Genomic DNA, 16,116 nt, shown 5'->3' on the forward strand with positions numbered 1-16,116 from the left:
TTCTAGAGTTTGCCACGCCCACATACTGGCCAAAACATTTAGGCAACTCCCACTTTTACGTCCACAAAGCGCCAGAATTATCCATATTGAGTTGAATGTAAAATTTTTAAACTTCCCATCAATAAAATTGTTTGACAAATGTTGTTATTTAATATGGTTTTATTCCTATATTTAAATATATTAATTAAATTCTTTCGACTACATTAGTTTAAATTTTCTCAGAAAAAAAGTAAAATATTCCATTTAAATGTTTCAAAAACATCAAAAACTCATAAATTCCGCAAACCCCACACACGGTGGAGAAAGAGTTAGCGAAATGTAGATTTTTTCTATTGATCAAACATGATATTTATGCTACACTTGCTTAGCTGTAAATAATTTTAAGCATATTCATACTTGCCAAGTATGTATGTATAATAATGTATTGTATTTTTTTGCTTTGCCATTATGTTTACTTTATTTCATGTTCTTGTTCACACTCCTTTCCAGCTTTAAATATTTTGTTATGCCAAAATGTTACTCAAAAATAATTGCTATTCATGGGATTTTGTTTTATGTTTTCCAAACAATTTTTAGGACAATTTAGTATATTATTTAAAGCTACAGCTTGTCGTACATGTGAGTGTGCCAGTATATGTATTTATAAACGTGAGAACGTGTTTATGTTTGTATTGCTTATTGTGGATTTAAAACTAGGATTACAATTGAACTGCTAACGGAATCAAATAAGGTTTCCACTATAAAGCATTTTAACAAAAATGGTAGGCCATAATATTAAAGAATGCAATAAATCTAAGCACATGCATCTCTGTTCCAATTGTATATATAGATCTGTATATATTCATTTATTAAACTACGATATATAAAAATATATACGCATAGAAAATCATAAGCGTCTCGGTTTACAGTTGCATTAAAGTTTTTCTTTACGAAAAGTTTTTGGGATTTTTTAAAGTTTTTTCGCTTTTTTTCTTTGTTTTCTTTTTGACACTTTTTCCCTGCCTAAAAGATCCATATTCTACGCATCCGACAGATCACAATAAGCTGAGCCACTAGTTCCTCCGCCTGTTGAAGACTTCTGTTCGTCGTCCATAAGTGCGTCCACAAATTCGCCGACCGCCTCGTGGTGATTTACCTGCGGCGACGAGGAGCTCTCTCCGCAGTTGGTTGCATACACATGCCGTCGACTTCCCCCAGGCAGCTGGTTAGAATCGTCTGTGTCCGCGTCCCGAATCGAGTTAAACGCATTACAAGCGTTTGCGTTAGGCGAGCAAGTGTCGTCGTTTGGCGGATAGACGTGGCGGTGGTAGCTTCCGCCACCACTGCCCCCACCACCACTGCCATCACCGTCCAGCTCTGCATCGCGCACACTTCCAAATACCGGAGTATGCGAGCTGCTCTTGCGAAGCGAAGCTGGAGGCGACCAGACGGTCTGGTAAAGCGGTGAGGCGAACACGTACATGTGGTTGAGATATTCCATGTCGTAGCTGGGCTGGTATGAGTCCGTTTCCAAGGGGTTATATGTGGGCTGGTACATTGGAGTCTGTCTGCAACTGGCCGATCCCGATGCGCTGCCTGCGTAGTGTGGCGTATCATAGTTTTGCGACCGACTGGAGCTGCTAAGGTGAAGCATTTGAGCATGCCCACTATTGCTGCCGCCTGCGCTGCTCCCACCACCGCCCATTCGATGAACGGGCATGGTGGCGTAAATGCCACGATATGCTTCATATGGCGTCTGAGGATAGTAAGCATCGCTCCAACGGACATGATTCGGGGTATAATCTCCCTTTGCATACAGCTATTGGGGAGAAGACGGAATGTCAGCAGTTAGCTCTTTAATAATGATATATTAAAATAAATATATTAATCACCTGTATGGGTCGGCAGAAGCCCTTGTTCATGTGTCGGGGCACGCCCAGCGTATAGCTGTGGCTGAATCCTACCTCGGAACTGAGCAAGTATTCGTGAAACTTGTTTGGAAAGAACTCGATCTGCTTGTAGTTATTATATATTTCTGGCTGTAATGAAATACAATTAACAGAAATTATGGTATATACGTGAAGCCGTAGCTTTATAAAATCAATTTATATGATCTTATTCTTTTTCTAATCTAAATTATAGTTTATCCATGATAACTTACCGTTAGGTTCCTTTTCTTCTTGTAGCTTGCCCAGTTTTGGGCTTCAAGTATAAGTTTTCCCCCGGGTCGCAGCTGGTTAAACATTCGCTTAAACGCCATCTTCAAGCCGTTGTCTCCAAAGTTAAGATGGATCCACTTAGTAACCGAGAGACACAGTATGAGATCGTATTGCTGGGAGTCGCTGGCCGTCAATGACTCGTCCTTGAGAACATAGTTGGTGTGTCTGAAGAAGACGTTTGCCGGAAACTGATTCTTGTTTCCGAGCATGCTGGGCGATTTGCTCGATGCTAAAAAATGGGGAATACTTCCGTAGGTAAGAGGAAAAGAAATGGGAAAGAATTCGTGCGGCTTAACAAGCAACGAGTTCAACTTATGTTGCTGCTGCAGCTGTTCTATGTCATGGCGATGGTGGTGATGATGATGATGATGTATTCCTTCATCCACCTTGCGTCGTCTCTTGCCCCGTCTCGTTTTCTTGTTAGCTGCTCTCGATGCCTCAACCTTCGCCACGATTTCCGTTTTTTCTGGCGGACTCAACTCCGGTTTTGCGTCAATCGTTGGCTCTTGCAGCTTTTCCTCCGTGGGAATTCGCACAAAGATCGAAAGATTTCTTCTTGCTCGGGCAACAAGCTCTCGATCAATGTCAATACCGACAATTGTTTTTGGTGCCAAATGTCTGGCCACCGTAATGGTCATGTGACCAACATTGCAGCCAATGTCTAAAATGTCCTTGTTCTCGAACAGTTCCACGTGTCGCTGGAACACCTGCAAGCGCACGTCTCGAAACTCGTTCATTTGCCGAAAGTCCACGTAACGATCAAAGTTTCCGTACCGGTACTTTAATCCATCGGCCCGAAATTTTGGCAGCATTTTTATTGGGGGAATCATAGCAGGTTCCAGCATCAAACTACTGGTCAGCGGTGCCTTGCCCACACCCCCTGACCCCGAAGCATTTGCCATAATGATGTCCACACCGGCCAGAGAATCCTGCTCGCCGGCCGTGTGCGAGGTGGCCGCCGAAGTAGTGCTCAGCGGACTGCCTAGCACATGATCCGGCAAGTCCGGCGTGTCATCACGAGGTATCTCCACTGCGGAACATAAAAATGAACCTTACATCTGGATCATTAGACTTTGGAATAAAACACTTACCATCGATGAGGGGCAGCTGTTTGGGTGGCTGCTCTTCCACAGGACTGAGCAGCTCCGATTCGCTGACGGACGTAGAGCGGCGGGAATTGGGCTTCCTGGCCCCGCTGGGTTGAAGGATGCGTGGCGGTCGCTTCCAGGCACCTGGTTGCGGAACCACTGGACTGACAATCTTGTCCATGGCATCGTGACGATGAAATTTCTGTGCAGAGAAACAAAATAAATAAAGCTGGCTTGAGAGCTGTTTGTTGTGCGAGAAGTAGTGCCATTAATAATAAATTGAGATGGGGTTAGGTTATTACTGCTCTGTGGTTTCTTTTTGAAATCATAGAACAGAATTATAAAAAAGGCATTCATATTCATTTTTTTATAACCATTTATATAAAGTTTTAAATGATTACGGATTACAGGGTACTAGTTGTATGCAAACGTACATACATATATCGACTTCAAAACCGTGCCGTAGGGAAGTACAATATACATCATTTTGAATATATTTCATAATATTTGTTTTTCCATTTGCATAGATACATACAGCTGCAAAAAAAACAAGAGAGAACGCTATAGTCGAGTTCTCCGACTATCTGATACCCGTTACTCAGCTAGTGGAAGTGCGCAGGAGTGTCTTCAGCTTTGACAATTTTTGGCGATTTGTGGGCGTTGGAGTGAGCGCGGCAAAATTTTTTTTGGCAAATTGATAGAAATTTAAAAGACCAATACAAAAATGAAAAAATATCAAAACATTTTTCAAAAGTGTGGCCGTGGCAGTTTTGGGCGGTTTGTGGGCGTTAGAGTGGGCGTGGCAACATGAATCTTGCGCTGCTTCTATGTCTCTGGAGTCGGTATGCTTAATCTCAACTTTCTAGTTTTTGTAGTTCCTGAGATCTCGACGTTCATACAGACGGACAGACGGACGGACGGAAATGGCCAACTCGGCTATTGATCCTGATCAAGGATATATATACTTTATATGGTCGGAAACGCTTCCTTCTGCCTGTTACATACTTTTCAACGAATCTAGTATACCCTTTTACTCTACGAGTAACGGGTATAAATAGCAGCACTTGCCCAGTAAAACTTTGAATAAGTCTCCTACCTACAATTTAGGGTTTAAAAGGAGCTGAAATACCTTTTTAGAAAGGTTAAACAATTCACTTTTTAGGAAATAAACAACAATTGTTTTATTTATTCTTATCTTAAATGAGGAACTTAAAAACGACAAAATTAGGCGAAAAATAAAATAGTAGCACTTGATGAAAAAGGCCTAGGGCGCCTTACATTCGAGCAAGATCCATTGCCACCAAAAAAAACCACATTGCTCTCATCTGACCATTAAAAGTTCGTCCATCTTTCGCATGGCCAATTTAAATGTTCCTTGACGAACTTAATGCGCTTCGGTATGTGTCTCCCATTTAAAAGAGGGACTTTCCTTGGACTACAGCCTTTTAAACCATGTTACCTTAGACATGTGTGAACTGTTTGCACTGTTGCGGATATGTTGAGATCCTTTTTCAGTTCGGTATGAGCTTTAAATGGATCCTTCTTGCTCTCGGGCACTAGCCTTTTAAAGAGAATGGTGCCCAATGATTGTTTTCTCCCACGTTTTTTGGTATTCTCGTTGTAGGTGATTGCTTTTCCTATCATTTTGTTTTAGCATTGAAGGATTAGACCAATATTTCTGTGTGATTTTCCTTCAGAAATTGAATTTTTGCAATGGTATGTTTAAAAAATAATGTTGGAAATAGGAATACAAATGTCAAGTTTTATACCCATGTGCTTTTCACCGAAACCGCCGACAAGTATTGAATATTTGAAGTATTGAATATTTGAAAAAATCGATAGTGCTGCTATTTTTGTTTTCGCCTCATTTTAGACCTTGCCGCCCAAAAATCAGTATTTTGTACTATCGGTACCGCAACGTTAATAAAATACGTTATGGTGCTGCTATTATTTTTTTCGCAACTGTATGCATGTACAAAGCCATACTCTAACTAATCCGGCCTAAGTAAAATAACAAAATTGCAAAGCCAAAACACCAATATCGAAAAACGTAAAAGCTGCCAAAATAAATCAAAACAAAAGCAGCGAGTGACTTGCAGCCAAGCCGCTATAACAACGGGGTCCTCCTTCTCAATCGTTCTTTTTTCTCAGCTACCGACTATGCCTCCGTCTCTCTCTAGCATGCTCTATCTCGGTTGTCTGCCCAAATGGAACGAGTTTTGTTCCCACCACATTCCCCACCCGAACTCTACTCACCTTGCTTTTTTGCGAAGTGCTGCTCTCGCTAATTTTTCTCTTTCTCCCACCACCCCCGAAACTGCTGCCCACGATGGCCGCGTTGCTGCCGCTGAAACTTAGACCCGTGCCGCCGACGCCGTAGCACGTGCTTGACAAGTCCAGACGCAAGTCTCGGCTGGCCCTTCGCTCTGCCAGCGTCGAAGCTACCGCCAGTGAGGCCGACATGGCCGAACAGCTAAGGAGCATCTCCTCTGCCGGCTGCTTAGTACTAGTTGAAGAGGCCGGAGTGGGAGGTTTCTCGTTTGCAACGGCCACATGTTGCTGAATCTGTGGTGATGACGTTGCAGTCGGCGCTGGTGCCTCCTGTTTCTTGTGCTCCTCGGTCGCAGTCGCCACCGCTGCCTCGGTCGGCGTTGGCGTGGGCATCTCAGCGGTCGTCGTCGTCGATGCCGATTGCGGAGAGTGCACATGCGCCTGCTGATGGCCCGTTTCCGCTGTTTCGCCCGGGGCCGGAGCAACGGATTCGCTCAGCAGCAAGCTGCCACCTACGGTAATGGGCGCTGCCACCGGCGACGCCGCCAGCGAAGAGGTGACTGTGGGCAGCGGGGGTTCGTCGGTCAGCTCGCTTCCGACCACTCCTTCATCGCCGGCATGCGAGGTGTTGTTGGAGTCGAAGCGCCGTCGCTTTCGGTTCTTTCGCGTGCGATGGTGGTGCTGCCGGTGGTGGAGCATTCCACCGCCTCCCCCTCCACGCTTCATGGGCGACGTCAGCTGCTTCTCGTACTCCATGGAATCAACGGGATCCAGTAGATGCAGCGGATCGTGGATGTTGGGCGGAATGATCACCTCCACCTTTGGAGGCGTAGTGATAGGTGACTGGCGAGGCGTGGTCGCCGGCGTGTTATTACTGGAGGAGGCATTCGAGGTGTTCTCATTCTGCAGCGAATTAAGGTTGAGGGGATCGGAGATGTTGCCGCCCAGAAGAAACTTGGTGGGCGGAACAATCACCTCCTTGCGTAGCCGCTTCTCCGGCAAAAAGAACTTCGAGCGGCCGCAGCAATAGTGCACTGTATTGCCCACTCCCGCGCTGCCTGTGATGCTGCTGTTGCCACTCAGTGAGCTGGTGTCCTTGCAGCTATGCGCTTCCTTACAGGACGCTCCCCCACCCCCCGCTGCGGCGGCAGCGCCACCGCTTCCTACTACGCCCGCTCCGCCGGCAGAGCCTCCATTACATCCCGTGACCAGGCAGCACGTGTGGTTAGCATTGTTTCCGGCGCACAGCACGTGGTTATGGTGACCCCTGGAAAAGAAAAAAAAAACGCAGAATTTATGTTAAAATAATTACCTAAGCAAACTTCACCTAAAACATAACTGTTACATAGAACCGTTATAATCTTCCCATTTTTTCCCAACAACAAAGATCTTACAGAAACGCCAAATATTAAGTACAGCTATTTTTGCTCACCAACTTCTCTTATCAGCAGAAATCTCCGTTATATTTGTCTTATCTTGCTTTGTTGTTTTTCGGAGATCAATTTAAAACGTTGTATTACGATTGCAAAACAAATTGTGTAAATTTCTGGCTCATTTGAAAAGTTGATAATTTTTCTTAATAAAAATGAAAAAATTAGTGAGTAAGTAATAGAGTGGACTGCCAGAAGAGCGCTGCGCAACATTGGACATGCAGCGGCTGTTAAAAAAACAAACCTGCATTATCCAAAAAAAAATTTAAAGGCTCGGGCAGTACGACTCAGCCCCAACAGACATGACCAATCTTTGGGAGCGTGTACAAGATGAATGGAACCGAATTCCTAAGGAAGTCATTGAAAACTTGGTAGAGAGTATGCCATCTCGAGTAAATCAAGTAATTCATAATAAGGGGCTATGGACAAAATATTAAAAATTAATTTTTTCTTTATTTTCTTATAACGAGCCAAAGTGAGTTTTTGCGACTTTTTTTGGTTTTTATTTTCTAAGTCTTCGCTGAATACATATTGCTACGGTTTTTTTTGTCTCATTTTTGTTACGAATAGGATAGGTAAACAAAAATAAAAAAAAATTATTGGATTACCTGCTTCAGTATTGTTTTTATAGATGATGAAAGTCGAGAGTTATGAACAAGCACTCACTTATGCTCGCAACTGTACATACAGCGTTCAACGTTCTGTAAAAGCTGAACTAAAAATTTTATCAACTAATTTTAAATGCAACATATTTCTTGTATGTTTCAAGATATTATTTACTAACATATTTTATTTTTAATAATATTTTTTAAAGAATTAATAATGAAAATGAACCTCAAAACAATGCCACAGCTTATTTCAACCAGCTGCTTTAAAGCTTTGCAATTTTTCGTTACTTTGCAAAGTAGCGATTTTTTTTGGACTATGCCCTTGCCCTATTATTTTTTATGCAGTCAAGATTTAATTTGGACAGTTCTCTGCCAAAGATCGTGCAAAAAGAATTGTTTGGCAATATGAGTCCACGTACAACTTTAAAACAGCGGGAGCTTGTATTAAAACATTTTAAAAATTGACATTCGCGCAGGAAAATTGCAGAAATGGTTTCTCTTAGTGATTCTACAGTCCAAAGCATCATTTATCGTTTCGTCCGAAAATAGAACGCACGACAAGGAAAGGAATGTTCCCAACAACATCGTCCGGAAAATATGTTTGGACCTGTATGTCGGCAGCTGGAGTTGGGAAGCTCGAATTTATTGAGACAACGATGGATAAAAGGCGTTACCTTCATATTTTGAAGTTCAATTTATTGCGGAAAAACTGGGCATACGGGACAATTTTCGATTTTATCAAGAGAATGACCCAAAACATAAGTCGGGCATTGTGCAAACCTGGCTAGTGTGGAATTGTCCCCATGTAGTGCAACTCCCAGCACAGTCGCCAGACATGAATGTTATAGAGAATTTGTGGGCAATTTTGGATACAAACGTTCGGAAACGCCAAATTTCCTATAAATCTTACATAAAAGTAGCATTAGTAAAGGAATGGGCTAAAATCATCCCAGAACTCACCCAAAAATTAGTGAATTCGATGGCGAAAAGGCTTAAAATGGTGGTTGACAACATGGGAGGTCACACAAAATATTAAAAAAAAAGTAATAGTTTTAAGCATAAGAAAGTATAACATTAGTAACATACTGGTTGAAATAAGCTGTTGCGTTGTTTTGAGTTGCATTTTCATTATTAATTCTTTAAAAAATACTACCAAAATAATTAAAAACAAAATAATTTAATAAATAATATCTTGAAACATACAAGAAATATGTTGCGTTTAAATTTTGTTGATACAATTTTAGTTCAGCTTTAACAGACCGTTGAAGTTTCAGATAGACGCTGGTCGAAATAAGCTGTGAGCCACGGTACATATGTATGTACATAGTCGGAAACGCTTCCTTCTGACTGTTACATACTTTTCTACGAATCTAGTATATCCTTTTACTCTACGAGTAACGTGTATAAAAAAGGCACTGGTATGTTTTTATTAAACAAGTTATATTGGCATCGCAAAAGAGTGGGTTGTACCAAAGACATTATAATAACAAGATGCGTAACGCCATACGATTTTTTTGCACACGATTTTTTCGTGGTGGCTTTTCAAGTGGCTCCAGGCTCTCTCGAAATTTGGTTCAAAAGCCAAAGAGCGGAGAGTTCTAGAGCCTGCAGCTCTCTTGTACGCATACAGCGACAGCTGACCACTGTATTGGTGCACACGTATGCACATGCATTGTAAAAATAACAAAATATGCCCTTTATTTTTTTTTTTTTTTTATTAATTTTTTATTTTTATTATTATTTAATGTAATTTTTTTTTTTTAAATTCTTTGTTTTAAATTACAGTAGTTTTAATAATTTACTTTGTATACGATTTAATTATTTACTAAAGCTATTTAGTCAAATTACTACTCGTAGTATAAGAATTACCAATTTTCAGTATTTAAAATGCAAATAAGGTTCAGTTTAATTATTTTTTTAAGTTTTTATTTTAATATTTTTAAAAAAGCGCGCAATTATGGGTGGTAAGAAATGCTCTACGAGTAAAGGGTATAAAAGATTTCTTTCAAACCATAATAGTTACGAATCAAAATTGACCAAAACATTAATCAAATTTGTTTCTTAGATCAAAATTGATTTCGGCCCTAAAATCGCCCTTCAGTACCAAAATTCCTCGCCCGTATTTTTCCTCGCGAGAGTTCGAAAAAACAAATCTCACAGGTCTTTTTTAGCAAAGTTTCAAACACCGAAGTCAAGCCAAATTTTGTCAGGGCTTTGCTGCTGCCTATGTTCGAAGTTCATATTTGTTTTTTTTTTTTTAAGTAGTTCAGAGCAGTGACCGAAAATGAGAGTGAGAGATGAGAGGACAAAATGAGAGTAGAGAAAAAAACGCTATGTGAATACCGTTCTTATTATTGGTGGGATATTTTTATACTTTAAAGTGTTTATTTAATTTATGTTTGTTGATTTAAGGATTTTAAATTTTGTAAGAAATTAAACAGGCAGAAATTAAAATAGGCAACGCCAATGCGTTCGTTTTTAATTATTTATCTATTTGTAATTAGAATTACTCTAATTACACGGAATCATTATGGTCGGAAATACCCTGGCAAGCGCCTGTCAGAATTTTCGGTTTCGTTTTCCGTCACTCCTTTTTTGCATTTTTATTCAATTGTAGAACATGACAAGTGGTGTTTGGAACATTTTCAACGTTAAATATAAAAAACCGGTAAGTATTGTTTCGCATTGGTAAATTAGCATAGCTGATTGCATTCATGATATTAATATATATTATTTCAATATATTTCTTTACAGATAGCATAAGCACATTAGAAGGCCAGCCCAGCAGCCACCGGACAAGTCCTTGCCCCACTGACGGCACTTGCATGTTAAAAAGAACGCAAACAAAAATAGGAAAATATTAATGGAATAAAAATAAAAATAATAATTGAATTTACCAATTAAATACATTTTTTACGTCTTTTGGAAGATTTTTCTGTATTTACAGGTATTTTCCCAAGGAATTCCGAAAAAGTTCCTCGGGAATTCCTGAGGAATTCCTCGTTTCCTTGTTTATTTTTCGATATTCCCGAGGAATACCTGAGGAATTCCAGAGGATATCCTCGGGAACTTCGAATTCCTCGCCACGAACGCCTGTTGTATGGAAATTCCTCCCAGATTTGTATGGAGACTTCCCCTAGGATTCCTCTAGGAGTCCAGAGAACTACCTAGGGATTCGTTAGGGAATCCTTAGGGACTGGTACTGAAGGGCGTCTTCTATCAATAGCACGCACACATGCACACGATCTCCTTTAGTGTTTTTACTCATACAAGCAAGGCAATTCTATTTTTGGATTTTAACGCTCTCGATTTTAGGCGAGCGAAAAGAGAGCAATTTTGGTCGTCACCAAAAAAGTGGCTGCATAGTGCAAAACCAATGTATGGCCGTTACGCATCTTGTTATTATACTGTCTTTGCTCTATGTCTCTGGAGTCTGTATGCTGAATCTCAACTTTATAGCTTTTATAGTTCCTGAGATCTCGACGTTCAGACGGACATGGCCAGATCGACTAGGCTATTGATCCTGATTAATAATATGGTCGAAAACGTTTCCTTCTGCGTCGAAACGCTTTCTTCCGCCTGTTAGATACTCTACGAGTAACGGGTATAATAACTTTAAAATACATATTTAAAATCACTCACCTTAACATTTTCTTATAGAGTTGCATGGTTCCTCCTATGCTCGCCCCACCAGCGGCCGCGTTTTGCGCCAGCCTCGTGTTGTGATGGTGATGGTGCCCACTGATTGCGGCATGATGAGCGCCGGCACCGCCACCGCCGTGATGTGCTGTTCCGGCGTTCCCATGATGGTTGATTCCACCGCCGGCAGTCAGATTTTTGTTTTGGATGTTCTGAATGTTCTCGAGATCCGCCTTGTGGGCTGCCGCCGCCGTAGGAAGGAGAGTCTCGGCTATGACCGAGGAGCCCGTAGACTGGGTCTGGGTACTGCTTGCGTCAACACAGGCACTGGGGTTGTGCTTCCCGCCGGCCTTGTGTTGCCTCTTGCTCCAGGCCTTGTTCCGGTTTTTCGGCCCTTGCTGCTGCTGAGGAGCCCGGAACTGGTGATGCTGTGCGACCTGTGATTTTCCGGGCAATGGAGTCGGAGATTTTGACTTTCCAGGCGCTCCAGCTGGGCCGTTATCCGACTGCTGCGGAAGAGGCTCTTGCCTGGAAGTGTGATCTAGGCGCAGAGTAGGCGTCATGGTGGATCTCGTTACGCGACAATCTCCGGGACTGTCGCTAAGTCGCTTTTCCATATTTCTCTAGAGAATGCACGCCATAGAATAACCCTTACTTTTAAAATATACTACTGAGCAACTATCACTGGATTTTATTAAGTTTTATGTGACTGCACTTTTCATTTACCTTTTACACTTTTCAAATATTATATTTGTATTTCCACTTTTTAATATTCAATTTTACATGGCTCACAGTGTATGACCTTGCCCGGAGAGCTTTGCTCCCTCATAAGATTTTATTTTAGCACGCTTGAGTGCCAATCAATGTAAAATACCTGATGTCTTAGACTAACGTTGCTGTTAATATTGCATTATTTGGCGTGTTATTTGTTTTTATTCTGAAACTTCAACCGTTTTCATTTTCACTATTAAATATTTTATCGAAATTATCCATTTTGGTGAGTATGTTGGTACAATGGTACTCCACCTGACTTTATCCACTCCGTTGAAGTGTACCCTGCAAGAGTCAAAAGATAAAATAGAAAAATGAATTGTGGAATTTCACTGCATCTGAATGAACTGAATGACATTATTGGGATCTGCCAGAAGCTCTGCAGATTTTTCAATATTAGACCAGCATTTTGCATTCGTTACTTCCATAGACCAAAACAGGATGTGAGCTGGAGCTGAATAACCAGCAGAGAAGCAGTCAAAACAGCCCGAAACCCAGCCAACAAACTAACGACAAAAATAACTTTGAAAAATTGAGTGCAGGCGCTGTGCTTCATACCCCGATTCTATCCTCGTTCCCCTTGGACGTCTCTAGCCCGGCATTAATATTTACATGATTTGTGGCTGGAACTGAGAGGGCTCTATCGGAGCTCTCCCCTGCGCCAGTTACCTCGTTCGTTTTGGGTGGTTTTGTGGATTGCAACTATAAACCTGTGCAGACACAAGGACCCCTTAAAATGATTACCAAAAAGGGTAAAAAATGATGTTGCAGAAGTGCAACTGGCCAGATCGACTCGGTTATTGATCCCGATCAAGAATATATATACGTTGTATGGTCGGAAACGTTTTCTTCTGCCTGTTACATACTTTTCAACGAAACTACCCTTTTAGTAGTATACCCTTTTACTCTGCGAGTCCCTATTTTCAGACAACATAACTGAGATCATTTACACATACACATACTTCCCTTAGATGGCTCAAGTAACATAAATGTTAGCTTGATATCCATACGAAATCTGTGCGTATTCTAACACCTTTCGTTTTATTGTTTTAATAGTTTCAGATTTGAAACGTATCTCTCAGCAGTCCAGATGTTTTGGACAGAGGTTCTCATAAATCTTGGTAGTTGTCTACCTTAAGACCCATATTCGTATAACTAAGCTCCCTCAACGGCAATTTTTTAGACGCGCGGATTCGAAATGGGAACAACACGCTGCCGTCCGCGAATAACACGAAAGGACGAAGTGCGCGATACGGCAGGCCCTAAAGAAAAATTTAATGAAAAAAAAAATATGCGGCGCGTTGTTTCCGTGCCAAAGGTTGTTTCCTTCCTTTGCGAAACCCCCACAGAGAGGCAAGTGGAAAACTAGGACACTGAGCAGTGGGAAATGGCAAAGTCAAAACAATGCCATGAGCCTAAAAAGCGGAGCTATTGAGATTCAATTTTTGTTATTTAGCTGAGATTCTTCTCGTCTTGGTCGCCGGAAGTAGTTAGTTTTCTTAATTTTGTAAACAATTTAGTGTAGGAAATTTGTTGTTTGTCAAGGCTTTTTTTAAAACAGAGAACTCCCAAAAATTCGCTCTTCAGTTATTTAAGATTGCGAAGAAAATGCCCAGCAATTGATGTTGCTAGGGGCAGCAAGAAAAACAACAAAGGCCACTAGGAAAGCGGGAACAGCCAAATCATCAACGCGGAACAGGTTTTGAATGGCAAATCAAGTCCTGTGGGCATGGCCGGCGGTTTCCATACAAGGTATATGGAGTGGCCCACAGGCTGTGGGACAACAATTTAAACGTTAGCAGAGCGATAGTAACCTTAGAGATTTTTAGAAGATTTTCCAGAAATATAAACAGAACACAAAACGAATAAAGCTTGACTATGTAGTACCCACATTATTTGAATTGAACTGTTTCCACATAAGCTTGACTTAACCCAATAGACACTGTACACAAGCAGGTATATAATATATAAAACAAGACAGAACGCTATAGTCGAGTTCCCCGATTATGTAACAAAAAGAATCTGCTCGATTAAGCTTTTCCGTTATCCGTCGCATTATTTTCCGCATTTTTTCAAAATTAATTCTTTGAAATGTTCTGGTGTCGTTATTCCTAACTCTAATTCGGCTGTCACATGACGGCACCAAGAACTGCTTATACTTTCCGCCAAGCGACATTTCCAACCGACTTTCTTATCCATCTCCCATTGTCAGCATTGTCCCCAGCAGAGCCGTTAAAGGCGACTGTCATACGGCACAGGTGCATTAATACAACGTGTATGTAACTTGGTGAGAGTGCCATTCCGAAATATACAGCCCTGATGACTGTACGGAGCCGTTTTGCTACGCGTTGCACTATCGCCAATTTTAATTGACACGTTTTCAGAAAAATGGAAACAGGAGACACATTTAAATTCATTTGGATCGGACGAGGAAAGTAATAATAAAATAAGAGACCAAAACTATTTTTTCGGCTGCACTTTGTCAGTTTTGTCAGTTAAATAACTGACTTTCGAGTAAAGTGTAAAGTATTCCGCCTTTATTTCGCATTTCCACTTTTACTCAACTTTGATATTTCCGCGTTTTCTACTATTGAAACAGTAAATTTAGCAGTAAACTTAGTCATTGTCCAATGCAGTAAGTGGTCAAATCTCCAAGAGTACGAACCGAAATAAAGAAAGCGATTAAAACAGGTAATGTTTAAAACAGGTAACATGGAAAATTCATGGTAATCAGGAGTTAAGACTGCAGAAATTGAAATGTAGTCCAAAGGCCAGATAATCAATTATGTAAAAAGCCATTTGAGTCAATGTGAGTCCTGCTTGTCACAGCAATAAAACCAAAATGAAATGCAATGAAAATGCCGTAAGAGAAAGCGGACTAAAGTAGACTAAAGTCAGGCAAAGGGCTGTATAATTTTGCAAGGCCATTGACTGATTATGTGCGCCTCACTGAATCCTGACTCATGCGCAAGACTGCAGAAAAAACTGAAGATGCGGAAGATGCATGGTAAAGCCTAAATGTTGTGATTAATGATAGATTAATATGGCTCGATTGACTTGGGTAGTCATTAGCTAGTCACCGGTAGTAGTTTTATGCTAGAAATAAATGTGTTAAAAACATTTTCTGTTTCTGCGTACTCAAAAGGGTAGAAGCAGATCACTTTAAACGAATAGTATATTTATCAATATTAGGAACGATTTTTACTTGACTGGCATCACTGCCTGATCACTTGTTTACATTAAAATGCACTTAAGACACCTAAAGCAAGTTGTTTTTTTACCAGGGTTTGTCAATTTAAAGTAGTTGAAATAATTTTTCTTAATTCGAATTATTTGTTACGTGGTGTTATAGTTTGTGTTTTTTTTTCTGTTTTTTTCCTGCTGCCCTACTGCCACCTTTGGTGCCACAGTTTTTTTTCTTATTTTTTTGGTTGATTTATTTTTATTACATTTTCAATTCATAGAAATGTAGTCAAATCTTTTTTTTCAGCAATATATATGTTGATAGTTTTTCCGCACAGCTACAACTAAGCAGCTAACATGTCGATATCTAGCGCAGATAAATGCGAATAAGAAAAAATGTGACACAATAGCTAAACAAAGAATTTCGGAATGGGAAGGTGTGGGTGTGAAAAAAGCAAAATACATTTTAAATACAACTCTCAATTATGTCAACAGCAGCAAGTTCAATTGCTGTCGCAAATGCTAAATTGTTCCCAACATTACTGCTGGTTATATAGGTCCCCAAGCAACCAAACCACCTCCCTTTTTTGCATTCCTCTGGACACGGACACGTTTCACACACAGAAATGTATTTCTTAAAATTTGTAGTGCAGCGAAGATGGGCGAGGGTAGAAATGACATGGTTCAATTTTGGGGGTGAAATGGAAACCAAATTGAAACCGTTATAAACGCAGGTACTTCTATAAGCAGCAAACGACATGAATGCTAAATCCAGGAAGGGATGCAACGACAGTCGAGCACGAAACACTAAAATCAGAACGCTCTATTAACCAGGGTATCCGCAGATAAAGGAAAATTGGCGAAATATTGCAAAAACTAGGCAGAAAATGAAAAAGACAAATAACTATAAAGACGAGGTGAGAGTTTT

General features: G+C 40.7%; 1 protein-coding gene and 1 long non-coding RNA gene across 4 annotated transcripts in view; one reads left to right on the forward strand and one right to left on the reverse strand.

Moving 5' to 3' along the window:
• Positions 1–429: 429 nt before the first annotated feature.
• Positions 430–16,116, reverse strand: part of LOC6529044 (7SK snRNA methylphosphate capping enzyme bin3) — a 33,487-nt gene continuing 17,800 nt past the window's right edge. For all 3 annotated transcript variants that reach the window (XM_015198712.3, XM_015198711.3, XM_002090039.4), the window contains exons 2-7: positions 11,238–12,290; positions 5,543–6,824; positions 3,290–3,488; positions 2,141–3,228; positions 1,872–2,018; positions 430–1,798 (exon numbers count right to left, since the gene is read on the reverse strand). In XM_015198712.3, coding sequence (XP_015054198.1) covers positions 1,019–1,798; positions 1,872–2,018; positions 2,141–3,228; positions 3,290–3,488; positions 5,543–6,824; positions 11,238–11,851 — 4,110 coding nt within the window. In that variant the 5' untranslated portion in view covers positions 11,852–12,290 and the 3' untranslated portion in view covers positions 430–1,018. The remainder of the gene's footprint in view (positions 1,799–1,871; positions 2,019–2,140; positions 3,229–3,289; positions 3,489–5,542; positions 6,825–11,237; positions 12,291–16,116) is intronic.
• On the forward strand, positions 9,631–10,439 carry LOC120320749. Its single transcript, XR_005560289.2, has 2 exons — positions 9,631–10,263; positions 10,350–10,439. It is a non-coding gene; the product is annotated as an uncharacterized LOC120320749 (long non-coding RNA).

The sequence above is a fragment of the Drosophila yakuba genome, chromosome 2L (genome assembly GCF_016746365.2).
Source record: "Drosophila yakuba strain Tai18E2 chromosome 2L, Prin_Dyak_Tai18E2_2.1, whole genome shotgun sequence".
In the NCBI taxonomy this organism is placed as follows: Eukaryota; Metazoa; Arthropoda; class Insecta; order Diptera; family Drosophilidae; genus Drosophila; species Drosophila yakuba.